This window comes from Anomaloglossus baeobatrachus (genome assembly GCF_048569485.1).
Source record: "Anomaloglossus baeobatrachus isolate aAnoBae1 chromosome 5 unlocalized genomic scaffold, aAnoBae1.hap1 SUPER_5_unloc_30, whole genome shotgun sequence".
Classification (NCBI taxonomy): domain Eukaryota; kingdom Metazoa; phylum Chordata; class Amphibia; order Anura; family Aromobatidae; genus Anomaloglossus; species Anomaloglossus baeobatrachus.
Window position 1 is genome coordinate 256,733 of NW_027441807.1, and position 12,997 is coordinate 269,729.

The 12,997-nt window shown below is 47.0% G+C and overlaps 1 protein-coding gene across 1 annotated transcript; it reads right to left on the reverse strand.

Annotated features, from left to right (window-relative positions):
- Positions 1 to 3,991: 3,991 nt before the first annotated feature.
- LOC142259199 (uncharacterized) lies at positions 3,992 to 10,859 on the reverse strand. Its single transcript, XM_075331694.1, has 5 exons — positions 10,782 to 10,859; positions 10,473 to 10,652; positions 10,268 to 10,391; positions 10,071 to 10,184; positions 3,992 to 6,035 (listed from the first exon to the last, which is right to left on the reverse strand). The coding sequence occupies exons 1-5, from the start codon at positions 10,857 to 10,859 to the stop codon at positions 4,360 to 4,362; spliced, it is 2,172 nt and encodes a 723-aa protein (XP_075187809.1). The 3' UTR covers positions 3,992 to 4,359.
- Between the last annotated feature and the right edge of the window lie 2,138 nt (positions 10,860 to 12,997).

Consider the following 12,997-nt stretch of genomic DNA (forward strand, 5'->3'; position numbering starts at 1 on the left):
GTGTCTTTCCTACCCTGGGGGGGTGACTAGGGTTTTGTCTTCTTGGATGTAACTCTGTGAGGGAAGGTGTTGTGTGGGGGCCTATTGTGTGTGACCACCTGGCGGCGCCAGGGCGTCACATTCCCCCTTGGTTTAATACAGACTTTCCGCCGGCTGTCCGACCACTGACATTTATTGAACAGGAACTGCAAATAGAAAATAGGTAACATGTAAAGCATCCTAAAACATCTCTTCCCTTACGGGAGGCACACTTCTTAAACGTTACGGAAACGGACCACATTCTTATTGCACCCACCACCCAAACAAACCTGTTTCCTGGTGCCATCTCTAAAACTGGTTGGCACCCCTTTTCCCACCCAAGTCCAGAAAGTGTTCCGGGTGATGCCCACATGGGCCCGGTAAAAAGTTCCTTACCTGGCAGTCCTTTGCAAGGGCCCCATAGTCCGGGGACCCCTGGCCTGGAGGTTAGTCACCGGTCTTTGTAGTGACTGGGCCTCAGCCTACTCTACCGCAGGCCCTTCCTCCAATCTGCCTCTCCGGAAACCGTGCCGGTGCACAACAAAGAAGTGGTTGGGGATTATTTACAAGGCCCAAACGTTTTTGGGTTGGCCTGCCAGTTTTCAGCCATGGTCCATATTTAAATCTGTAACAACACAACGGGGAACATAAACAACTGGGCTAGCCGGGAAACCGCTACCACTGCTACACAGTGCCATACAGCTCACTCAGCTCTTCAGGGGCAGCATCCCTTGAACAGCCGCAGCACATCCCAGGGCCCTGGTCCTCCATCGGGAACGGAGGTGGTATGGCAGGCAATACCTTCACTTCGGGGAACTGTGTCGGCTGGTGTTCCGCGGCCATTTTGGGAACGGGCTCTGGCTCCAGGAAGGTCAGCGAGGCTGGGAGTGTCTGTGTTCCTCTCTCCCAACACGACGATGCGTGGGCGCCTCGGTTCTCGCGGGCCCACACCACTGCCACCATTCTCCGTACCTCCATTTTCCAGTCTAGCATTTGTTGCATCGACTGGACCCGCACCCGGACACAGAACCGCGCTAGTTCTCGCTCTAGCCAGGCAGCGGTCCCTGGTGGAAGGCGGTCTGACTCTTGCTCCAATGCGGGAGCCACCGCTCCACCTCCGTCACTGCGAGGCGCTGCCATCCATCCGGTGCTTCTCCCCCTTGGTTTTTCAGGAGCCGTCCCTTAGCATGTCTCGCTTGTTTCGCTTTCAGTTTCAGAGTCACTTCTTTCCGCCCGCATTTCCCAGGGGGCGGGGCTTCCTCTTTGCGCTCTTTCTCAGGGAAGAAGATTCTGGGCTGTCATTTTTCACGCCCAAAGATGGCAGCAAAATGGCGACTTTTCAAGATTTTTACAGCGGAGCACCGCGGGCAGTCCAGGACAAAGCACACTTCCACCAGCTAAGTGGATGGGTTCATAGCCTGCTCGTGACGCCAAGTTTCGAGGTGTGCCGCCCCTGTGCCAGCAGCCGGGCTGCTCGGATCCGGAATGTGGCTTGAGGGGTCTCCGGACCAGGGGGTCTCGCAAACAATTCGAATAAAAAGGGGATTGTTTATATGTGGGATTTTCTATACAGTCCATCACGCCACCCACGGTGTGTGGTAAAATGGGGTACCACCGCTGCTATTAGGGAGCTCCCGGGGGTGTTGCGATGGCAGCTAGTTGTTATTAACCCTCCGTGGGTAGGGATGGATGCCCCGGGACCAAGTGTCGCTGTGCTGAGGATGGTGGCTCCAGGGGCTGGCGCGCCCGGTCGGACCGGGGGATGTTAGTGTACTCCAGTCAAGAAATCACACATGTCGTTAACCAAGGTGCCAGTGGCCGGAGCTCCGCGGCCGGGTGTATTCTGGTCCCTCACCCGGAGTGATGGTCTGTCTCACTTTCCTCTGCACTATTTTAGTTCTCTTTAGACTTTTCGGTATAAAACATGGGAGTCCGCTCCCAGAACTAGGTGGGAGCCTTGCCTGCAGGCACTGACCCTTGGGATCTCCCGGGCCCTGGCGGATGCCCTATCCCCCGCGGTGGGCTGCTGGTCTGCTTTTTGGACTTTGGGTGGGACAGGACCTGTAATCCTGTCCTCAACTGGTTAAATAACAAAGCCCGTGGTTCCGGTCGTTGCTTCAGGGTCCAGGTACCCCCTTTGTGCACGATTTCCGGGTCGGTTCTCCAGTGTCGGTACTGGTGGGCTCCTACACTGCCCCGGTCCACCTCGGATCTCCGGCAGCTGTCTTCCCGTATCCTGCAGACAAGGACCACCGTCTGCGACCTAGCCAGTACGCCGGCGGGGCCCCAACCCCGACACCTTTTCTCTCTGGCTAACACTCCACTTTCTCCAGGGAGCTCCAACTCCCTCCTGTCACTGTCAACTCTCCTCAGCTTCAACTTAAAACTGCACTTCTTCCCGCCCTGGGTTCTCTAGACCCCTAGGTGGGCGTTTTCCTTCCGCCTGGTCCCGCCCATTGGTGTGTCTTTCCTACCCTGGAGGGGGTGACTAGGGTTTTGTCGGCTTTGATGTAACCCTGTGAGGGAAGGTGTTGTGTGGGTGCCTGTTGTGTGTGACCACCTGGGGGCACCAGGGCGTCACATTAGCACAAGACATTGCTCTCTCCACAAATCCAGCGCCGTCACATACTTTTTAAGGTTTTACTGAACTGCTTAAGAAGGATGCAGCAGAGCTGGGGTCGTAGAGCTCACTCTATCACTGTGAGAGTGATCACTGAGGGCACTGGGATCTCACAATCTGGAAGTTTCTTTTGGGGGACATTAGGGGCACTTCTAAAAATTGTCAGAGTAGTTTAGTGAAAGAGGGTGGTGCCTGAATGGTAAGACAGATTCATAATAATTTTTTCCCTTTTATGATGTGATTTTGACTATTGTGATTTTTTTACTGTTCCATTTGTTGACCAATTTTTCGGACTTTGACACATTCACCACCCCCAAAAAAATGTGTAAGGAGGAAGGTTGTCTCATAGTCCAAATGCTCCTGACTGTGGCTGGGTGGGTGGTAGTGGAGGAGTGGTTCACAGGAGGCAGGAACCAGCGCCGGTTGTACCAGGGTGCCCGCTAATAACAAAAGTGAATATTCACTGCTGCTCACTCTCATAATCCCATCTACCTCTAGCCACTGAAGCCGGCATCGAGAGGTGGGAAGAATTATGGGCGTGGTGAGCAGTAACTATTCATTCTCTTTAACAGAGGGCACACAAGACACCCAGCCGCCAACTTAATGCTGCAGCTGGGTGATCATGTGTGTCTGCTTTAGAGAATAAATATTCACTGCTCCCCAAGCCCATAATCCCGGGTGTGGTGAGCAGTGAATATTCTGCCAGGTAATGTCCGCGTGTAACTGCAGGTGGATGACAGTGACATCATGCGATGTGCCACTTACACACTGACTTCACTTGCCAGCATCAAAGATAACACCGCACACTGGGGGAGCAGAGGGATGGTGAGTGTAATCATATTTTTTTTGTGTCTGCAGCGTGATGAGGGACATATATAACAGGATGACGGCAGGTGCACAAAAATCATTGCTGTAACCTGCACCCAAAGAGGTAAGGGGGCCCAATTTCACCTGTAAACAACAAGATTGGGATCATATATACGAGGATAAAAGACATATATTCCAGAATGGGCCCAGGATGGGGATCATATACGCCAAGATGAGCCCATGATGAGGACCATATATACCAGGATGAGAGCCATACATACCAGGATGAGGATCATGTTTACCAGGATGAGGGCCATATATATCAGTATGAGGGCCATATATACCAGGTTGGGGATTATATATACCAGGATGAGGGCCATATATACCAGGATGGGACAAAGATGTGGAACAAATATACGAAAAAGAACAACCATCCTTTACACCAGGATGATAGACACATAACTGAAAGTGAGCCAGGATGGGGGACATTAGTACAGAATTGGGGGATATTTCCTTCATAACAGTGTCAGCAGCAGATTTCTCCCATAACAGTGCATCATGACTACATTTTTTTCCTTCAATTTGTTTTCCTATTTCCCTCCTCTAAAACCTAGGTGTGTCTTATGGTCAAAATAATACAGTAAGTTTAAAAAGATAGAAAATGGTGCTTTCCCTGACCAATTCTTACTTGAGCAATTGATTTTTGGATAAAACCCTTTGACTCAAGGTACATCATGATGCCTTCTCCCATGTAACTTATCTGACAACAAGACCTGACTAATCATAAAAACATTTGCCAAATTCCAAATTCAAGAACGGCTCCTCTACTGTGTGTTTTTTCTCATTGTCGACAAGAATTGATTTACAAGTTAAACATTTAATAATATTTTCCACATTCAGAACATAAAAATGGTTTATCCCGTGTGAATCTTTCCATGGTCAACAAGAGTTGATTTCCTAGTGAAACATTTACCACATTCCAGGCATGAAAATGGCTTCTCCCCTGTATGAGATCTTTGATGCCTAAAAAGATGTGATTTCTGAATAAAACATTTCCCACATTCTGAACATGAAAATGGCTTCACCCCTGTGTGAGATCTTTGATGCACAATAAGTTCTGATTTCCAAATAAAACATTTCCCACACTCGGAACATGAAAATAGCTTCTCCCCTGTGTGAATTTTCTGATGTCTAACAAATTCTGATTTCTGAACAAAACATTTCCCACACTCTGTACATGAAAATGGCTTCTCCCCTGTATGGGATCTTTGATGCACAACAAGTTTTGATTTCCAAATAAAACATTTCCCACACTCGGAACATGAAAAAAGCTTCTCCCCTGTGTGAATTTTCTGATGTCTAACAAATTCTGATTTCTGAACAAAACATTTCCCACACTCTATACATGAAAATAGCTTCTCCCCTGTATGGGATCTTTGATGCACAACAAGTTCTGATTTCCAATTAAAACATTTCCCACACTCTAAACATGAAAATGGTTTCTCCCTTGTATGAGATCTTTGATGACTAACAAGATGTGCTTTCTGAATAAAACATTTCCCACATTCTGAACATGAAAATGGCTTCACCCCTGTGTGAGATCTTTGATGTCTAACAAGATGTGCTTTCTGAATAAAACATTTCCCACATTCTGAACATGAAAATGGCTTCACCCCTGTGTGAGATCTTTGATGCATAACAAGTTCTGATTTACAATTAAAACATTTCCCACACTCTGAACATGAAAATGGCTTCTCCCCTGTATGAGATCTTTGATGCCAAAACAGATCTGATTTCCGAATAAAACATTTCCCACACTTTGAACATGAAAATGGCTTCTCCCCTGTGTGATTTTTCTGATGCATAACAAGACTTGATTTTTGACTAAAACATTTCCCACATTCGGAACATGAAAATGGTTTCTCCCCTGTATGAGATCTTTGATGCTCAACAAGTTCTGATTTCCCCATAAAACATTTTTCACATTCTGAACATGAAAATGGCTTCTCCCCTGTGTGAATTGTCTGATGTCTAACAAGTTGTGATTTCTGAATAAAACATTTCCCCCATTCTGAACATGAAAATGGCTTCTCCCCCGTGTGATATCTTTGATGCACAACAAGTTCTGATTTCCAATGAAAACATTTCCCACACTTTGAACATGAAAATGGCTTCTCCCCTGTGTGATTTTTCTGATGTCTAACAAGGTGTGATTTCTGACTAAAACATTTTCCACATTCGGAACATGAAAATGGCTTCTCCCCAGTATGAGATCTTTGATGGTTAACAAGATGTGATTTCCTAGTAAAACATTTTCCACATTTTGAACATGAAAATGGTTTCTCCCTTGTAGGAGCCGTTTCATGTTCTACATCCCTTCTGTAACTTTTATTTTGCTTAAAATTCTCTGATAAATCAGAATTTTGGACTTGTTTGAAGAGATCAGATGATAGAGCTTTCCGAGGAAGGGCTGGAGGTATATCTGGGACAACAGCATGCTCTTCATATGTATCATGTGTGATACTTTCATCATCTGTTATAAATTCTGAAGATATTAGATTTTCATCTGAACTCCCAATACAGTCATCTGCTAAAAATATAAACAATGTTACTAGTTTTAAATGATATTATCTTAAAAGTACATTTATTTTTTTTTAACCATAACATCAGAAAATAAATTAAGGAAAAATTATTCTGAATCTGTTTTCCAATTTCGAGATCTAAGGTAAGTTCACACAGTGCGTTTTTCGCGCCGTTTTTGCGTGTTTTTCGGGAGCGTTTTTGCTCAGAAAACTGCATGACTTTGCTTCCCCAGCAAAGTCTATGCGTTTTCATTTTTGCTCTCTGCACACAGCGTTTTTTTTTAGCTGCGTTTTTGTAGTGCCCACAAAAACGCAGCATGTCAATTATTTTTGCGTTTTTCACTGCGTTTTCCACCCATTGAGTTCAATGAGATGTTCAAAAACGCAATGAAAACAGCAAATTGCAAATATAGCTGCGTTTTAGTGCATTTTTATTACTAAAAACGCAGCTATAAACGCAAGGGGTGGGTAGTAAAGTGACATGTACAGGAAGAGGATTCCTTCTGTCAGTAAACACAGAAGCGTGAATCCTCCCGGTACCGTCACCGCCGCTTCCATTTCCTGCCCGGTGCCATGTCCGCTCCCGTGCAGGAGGTGGAAGCGGCTGCTAAATCAAAAATGAACAGTAGAAAAATGTCATACTCACCTGTCTGCAGACTCCCAATGCCATGTCCGCTCCCAGCTCCTCTCCTGGTCCCGCCACCCTCGCTCCGGCTGTGTGCCGGCTCCCAGGCACGTCCGATAGCTGCATGAGCTGGCCTTGAGGACCTGGCGGGATCACCAGATGCGGTCACCTGACGCATCAGCTGATCGTAAGTCTCGCGGTGACGCCGGATTTTACCGCCGAGTGACTGATTCCCCGGCGCTTGCAGTCAGTTCATGACAGCTGCAGACAGGCCGGGGTGATCTCCGGAGTTCAGGTGAGAGCACCGGAGATTAGCCCGGGATGTCTGCAGCTGTCATGAACTGAATTGCAAGTGCCTAGGAATCAGTCACTCGACGCTCACTGTAAAGTCCAGGCTGCACGCCAGAGCTCAGGTGAGAGCTCCGGAGTGCAGTGCAGGTACCTGAATCCAGGCCTGACATTACTGGAGATTTCTCCGGTAGCCAGTCCGACGCTGCACAGAAGTGTTTTTTTTTTTGCACTGATGCATCAGCTGATTGTATAAAAGCCGTTTATACAATCAGCTGCTGTCTCATGTGATTCAGGCCTTGAACCTGACACATCATCTGATCGCTTTGCCTTCCAGCAAACCGATCAGATGATATTGGATCCAAATTGGACGGCACAGGACCCTTGACCCAGGATTACTGCGCAGCGGGGTTCTTTATTTCAATAAAGATGGAGTCACTAATTGTGCTGTGTTTTATTTCTAATAAAAATATTTTTCTGTGTGTTGTGTTTTTTTTTTATCTTTACTAGAAATTCATGGTGGCCATGTCTAATATTGGCGTGACACCATGAATTTCAGGCTTAGGGCCAGCTGATAATACACAGCTAGCCCTAACCCCATTATTACCCAGCGAGCCACTTGGCGTCAGGGCAGCTGGAAGAGTTGGATACAGCGCCAGAAAATGGCGCTTCTATGAAAGCGCCATTTTCTGGGGTGGCTGCGGACTGCAATTCACAGCGGGGGTGCCCAGAAAGCTTGGGCACCCTGCATTGCGGATTCCAATCCCCAGCTGCCTAGTTGTACCTGGCTGGACACAAAAATTAGGCGAAGCCCACGTCATTTTTTTTTTAATAATTTCATGAAATTCATGAAATGATTAAAAAAAAAAAAAAGGGCTTCCCTATATTTTTGGTTCCCAGCCAGGTACAAATAGGCAGCTGGGGGATGGGGGCAGCCCATACCTGCCTGCTGTACCCGGCTAGCATACAAAAATATGGCGAAGCCCACGTCATTTTTTTTGTTTGGGGGGGCAAAGAAATCCTGCATACAGTCCTGGAAGGAGGATGCTGAGCCTTGTAGTTCGACAGCTGCTGTCTGCTCTCCTGCATACACTATTGGATGGGAGCATGCTGAGCCTTGTAGTTCTGCAGCTGTCTGGTCTCCTGCATACACTAGTGGAGAATGAAGAACATATGGAAGAAGGAAATGACATCAGACTTTTTTTTTTTTTTTTTTCAACAATCTTTAATGGCAATGTTCACTGATAAAAAAAAAACGCAGAAAAACGCAGTGAGCAAAAACGCAGCAAAACGCAGCCAAAAACGCACCAAAACGCGGTAAAAATGCATGCGTTTTTTCATGCGTTTTATAAAGACGCTGTGTGTCTGTGCGTTTTTAGCGCTAAAAAACGCACAAAAACGCAGCGTCAAAAAAACGCAGTGTGTGCACATAGCCTAAGAGTCACATTTTCGTTAATTCAGACCTCCCATTCCTGTCTCCAAGATATCTCTCCAGTAGTACCAGTTCTCTGGAATGTCCTACAGTAAATAATCTGATTCTCACAATGTGACTGCAGGATAACAAGGGACAGAGGGCTCCTATCCTGTCCCTCACACTAGGAGACCCTAGGCTATCTCTAATCTCTGGATTACCCCTGAAGATAGAGATGCCCTTGTCCTGTACCTTACTATTCTCCTGACTAGATCTAATCTGTGATCCCCCAGGGAAGGAAAGGGAAGAATTATGATGGAAATATAGACTAAGCTAGACACTCAGGCACACTGCAAACTCACAGAAATAAACAGTGAGAGACTAAGGAGAAAAGCAAGAGCAGGAAGGCAGAAACAAAAAGACAACAAGGGTTAACACCACAACAGTTCCCATCATTAATTCACAACTACCACTTGTTAGTCTGTATCACAACACCTCACCAGACCAGTATAGGTAAACTATAGCTGGCATTAATGGAATAGTACAGCCAGCATATACAGGAGGGGAGAGAATGATACTGGCTTCCCCGCAGCATGTGATCAAATACACTAACTAGCAGCCCAGCAGGGATTAACTCTAGGTAGCCTACCTAAGTCTGTGGTTCGATGCCTGTGTCTCCCTGCGCTGCTCACAGACATAAGAGAAATTTGCAGGTAGTAGTTCCACAGATCTTGACACCGCCTTGACAGTTTAATACCCTGCAAACATCTCTGTGACATTGATCCACAACATAGACAATTTCAAAGAGATTTTTTCCAAGACGAAAATATAATAGTTAAAGACAGATGCTGGAAATTTAACGGTGTTGTTTGGGACTGTAATGTTGATGGCCTATCCTTAAGCTTTATAACCAAAACAGGTAACAGGGTCTTGCTGTCTGTGCAGATAAACATTAGGGCTCCAATTCATCAAGACCGGCGATGTACACTGAAAAATGACATCAGGGACTGGAGTGAGATTTCTCGCCAAGGAAACGATGCAGTTTGTTACAAATTAGAGAAGTGTTGGCATCACAATCTTGTTCTGGCCAAGCTCTGTCCATTTTAGCAAAGCTGGATAAAATTGGCGTGACCACACACACACACTAGCCTGTCTCCTCTTCAGCTTGAAACTCCTGCAATTGAAACTTTTGGTCACATGACGTGATGTCAAAAAGGTCCTTAAGCGGTCCTTTAATTGGCATAGAAACACTGGGGAGAATTGGAGCCCTGTGAAACTGCCAAGTTTGCTCTCCATTTCCCCTAATGCCAGTCCTGCATGCCAGCCTGTGTCCTGTTCAGTTCATTTAGACTCAAGCAATTAAAAGACCTTTGGTTACATCATGCCACATGACACTGAAGTCACCAAAGTCAACCTTAGAATACAACTGATGGGGACCGTAAGAGAGTGGGGTTTCTGAGAAATTGTGCAGTTTGACTCCTCCTAACGCTGGCCCTGACTGTAACTAGGGCTTATTTTCGATGCAGGTCTTATTTTCAGGGAAACAGGGGATTCATGAACCCTCTGCAGGTCTTTGAGTTGCCTTCATAATGCCATAGAGAAGGGACTAGAAACAAAGAGCAGAAGCAAAGAAAATACAGCTGAAAAAAAACACAGCAGAAAGCCTAAAAATGTAAACACAAAATTAGTGCAGAAAGTACATGAGTAGATATCTCTTACTGGATAGAGCTGTAGGAAACACATCCTGAGGGACATCGGGGTCTTCTCGGTTAGAGTCCTGTGGGAGAAGAGGACGGGGACATCTCTCTGGTGTTGTCCTCTTACTGGATAGACCTGGAGGAGACACATACAGGGACTGAATTCATTCCTTACATATAGATAATTATAGGCCGTGTGTACTTAGTCCTGTCTATTACCTGGTGATGTCAGGGGCTGGGGAACCTCCATCATGACGTCCTTGTACAGATCTTTGTGTCCTTCTAAATACTCCCACTCCTCCATGGAGAAATAGACGGTGACGTCCTGACACCTTATAGGAACCTGACAAATACAATGATACCGTCACCCCCGATCCCTTCATAGCGTTACTGTATAATGTCCCAGCATTCCCAGCAGTGTCACCTCTCCAGTCAGCAGCTCAATCATCTTGTAGGTGAGTTCTAGGATCTTCTGGTCATTGATGTCCTCATGTATCGGGGGGAGAGGTGAAAGCCCCGTGATTGGGCTCAGGGGTCTTCCCCATCCCTCAGACACAGGGGCCTGACAGCGCTCACTAGAGGTCTTCTTCACTACTGTGTAATCCTGGTTATGGAGAGACACAGTAAGAAATCTCACTCCAGACATTTCCAGAGTCCTCACCTCTCCAGTTCTGTCCATCTGTTATTCCCATAGATAAGAATGATGTAATGTGACGTCATCAGAATCTCTCACCTCTCCAGTAAGCCGGAAGAGGATCTCTAGGGTGAGGTGTAATATCCTCTCCGCCATCTTGTCCCTGTCCATATCCATCCTTCACGGGACAATCAGGAGAATTCTCTTCTATAGAAGATCTCCACTGAGAGGATCCGATATTATAAGGACCTGAATGGGAAGGATATTGTAAAATACTGCAGATAATAAGGGAGGTGAGATATCACTTGAGTAGGAAAAAAATTTCAACATGAAATGTGCTATGTAAGTTGTGAAATCGACCGATAGAAGTCGCACATTATTTTTATAGCAATACACATACATTGAAAAGTGATGAATTATCCATATTGCATCTAATATGGGATCAATGAAAATTTCGCTCATCAAGCAAAAAACAAGTCCTCACTCAACTCCATCGACGCAAAAAGAATAATGTTACCGGTGTCAGAAAATGGCGACCCAAACTGATTTTTTTCTACAAAAATGATTTTTATTCACCACTAGAGATGAACAAATCTGAAGTTGAGTGTTCGATACGAACTCAGCCTTTTCCAAGAAGGTGCGGAGATCGGATGCTTTACATATGTAAACCACTCTCGCGAGTATCGCTGTGCTCGGGTACGCTCGGTGCTAAGCCTGGTGTGAGCCGCCTGCAGTGTTTATCGGCTCGCACTGGGGGTAACAACAGCATGATCAGAAGTAGTGTGAACCGCCCCCAAAAAAATAAGAAAATAGAAGAAACCCACGAACTCTCCTGTGGAAGTGATCAGTTTATGGCTGCATGTGGGTGGAGACGCGAACTGCCCAATTAATGACTTCAAATGAAATTAAAGTCAAGTTCAGGTCCTAGCTTCACCAAACACATTTAGCAATGTTTAATAAAAAGAGACTTCAAGCAAAAGTCTCCTTATTAAGCTATGGTGGATAAAGGTTTAGCTGCCTGTCAGGCTTCACACGCCTCAGGGCCCGTGTAGGGAGGACAGAACAAGGGCTTATATTTTAAATCTAATCAAAAAAGTCCAAAAAAACCTACTAGGGCTTATTTTCAGGGTTTTACGGAAACAGGGTAGAAAAAGCTGATGGTGCCTTCTCCCCCATACACAGAGGATATGGTCACTGCTGAGTCATTAGATCAGCCCCAGTTACAAGGGAAGTAAGATGAAAATAAAAATTACTTAAATACAGAACTAGCCCCCTCCCTCCCAAATGTGTGAAATATAGGAAGATACCACTGTCAATGCAAATCTTATTAGCTCCAATCATCTGGGGGAAAAAAAAAACAGCCATATATACAAAATATTAAGTGTCACAAAATTGCTAACAATTATTTACCTCTGGTCATAAACATATACCGTATTTTTCGCTTTATAAGACGCACCGGAATATAAGACGCACCCCAAACTTAGACATAGAAAAAGGTAAAAAAAAGAAAAATGGGGTCTGTCTTATACTCCGGTGTTCTCTTACCGGAGGGGGGCAGCAGTGGTGGTGAAGCGGGGTCACAGGAGGCACAGGTTGTGCTGGCAGGCGCGGCAGGTCAGTGGCAGCGGGGTCCTTGGTTGCAGGTGCCGTGGCGTCCGTGGTTGCAGGCGCGGTGGCGTCCGCGGTGGCAGGATCCGTGGGGTGAGTGTCCGGTGCAGTGAGTGTCCGCGGTCCCGGTTCAGTGGTGGCAGTGGCGGCGGCGACTGCTCAGTGGTGGCAGGGACTGCTCAGTGGTGGAGTGTGTCCGCGGTCCCGGTTCAGTGGTGGCAGCGGCGGTGGCGACTGCTCAGTGGTGGCAGGGACTGCTCAGTGGTGGAGTGTGTCCGCGGTCCCGGTTCAGTGGTGGCAGCGGCGGCGACGGCTCAGTGGTGGGAGCGGCGGCAACTGCTCAGTGGTGGCAGCGGCAGGGACTGCTCAGTGGTGGAGTGTGTCCGCGGTCCCGGTTCAGTGGTGGCAGCGGCGGCGACGGCTCAGTGGTGGGAGCGGCGGCGATGGCTCAGTGGTGGGAGCGGCGGCGACGGCTCAGTGGTGGAGTGTGTCCGCGGTCCCGATTCAAGTAATGGCGCCCGGAGCGACGCATGCGCAGATGGAGCTCTCATCCAAGGGCTCCATCTGCGCACGCGCTGACTCCCGGAGCAGCGCGTGCGCAGATGGAGCTCTCATCCAAGAGCTCCACCGGCGCCATCATTTGAAAGTGGGACCGCGGACAACTGGTAAGCTGCACAGCCGCCCGCCCCCATGCCAGCAGGCTGCCC

Excerpts from the sequence above, each read along its gene's own strand:
- LOC142259199 (XM_075331694.1), bottom strand. The coding sequence starts at position 10,859 with ATGGATATGGACAGGGACAAGATGGCGGAGAGGATATTACACCTCACC. Across the intron at positions 10,653-10,781 it reads TCTTCCGGCTTACTGGAGAG|GATTACACAGTAGTGAAGAA; the intron begins GTGAGAGATTCT and ends CTCCATAACCAG. Across the intron at positions 10,392-10,472 it reads TTGAGCTGCTGACTGGAGAG|GTTCCTATAAGGTGTCAGGA; the intron begins GTGACACTGCTG and ends TGTATTTGTCAG.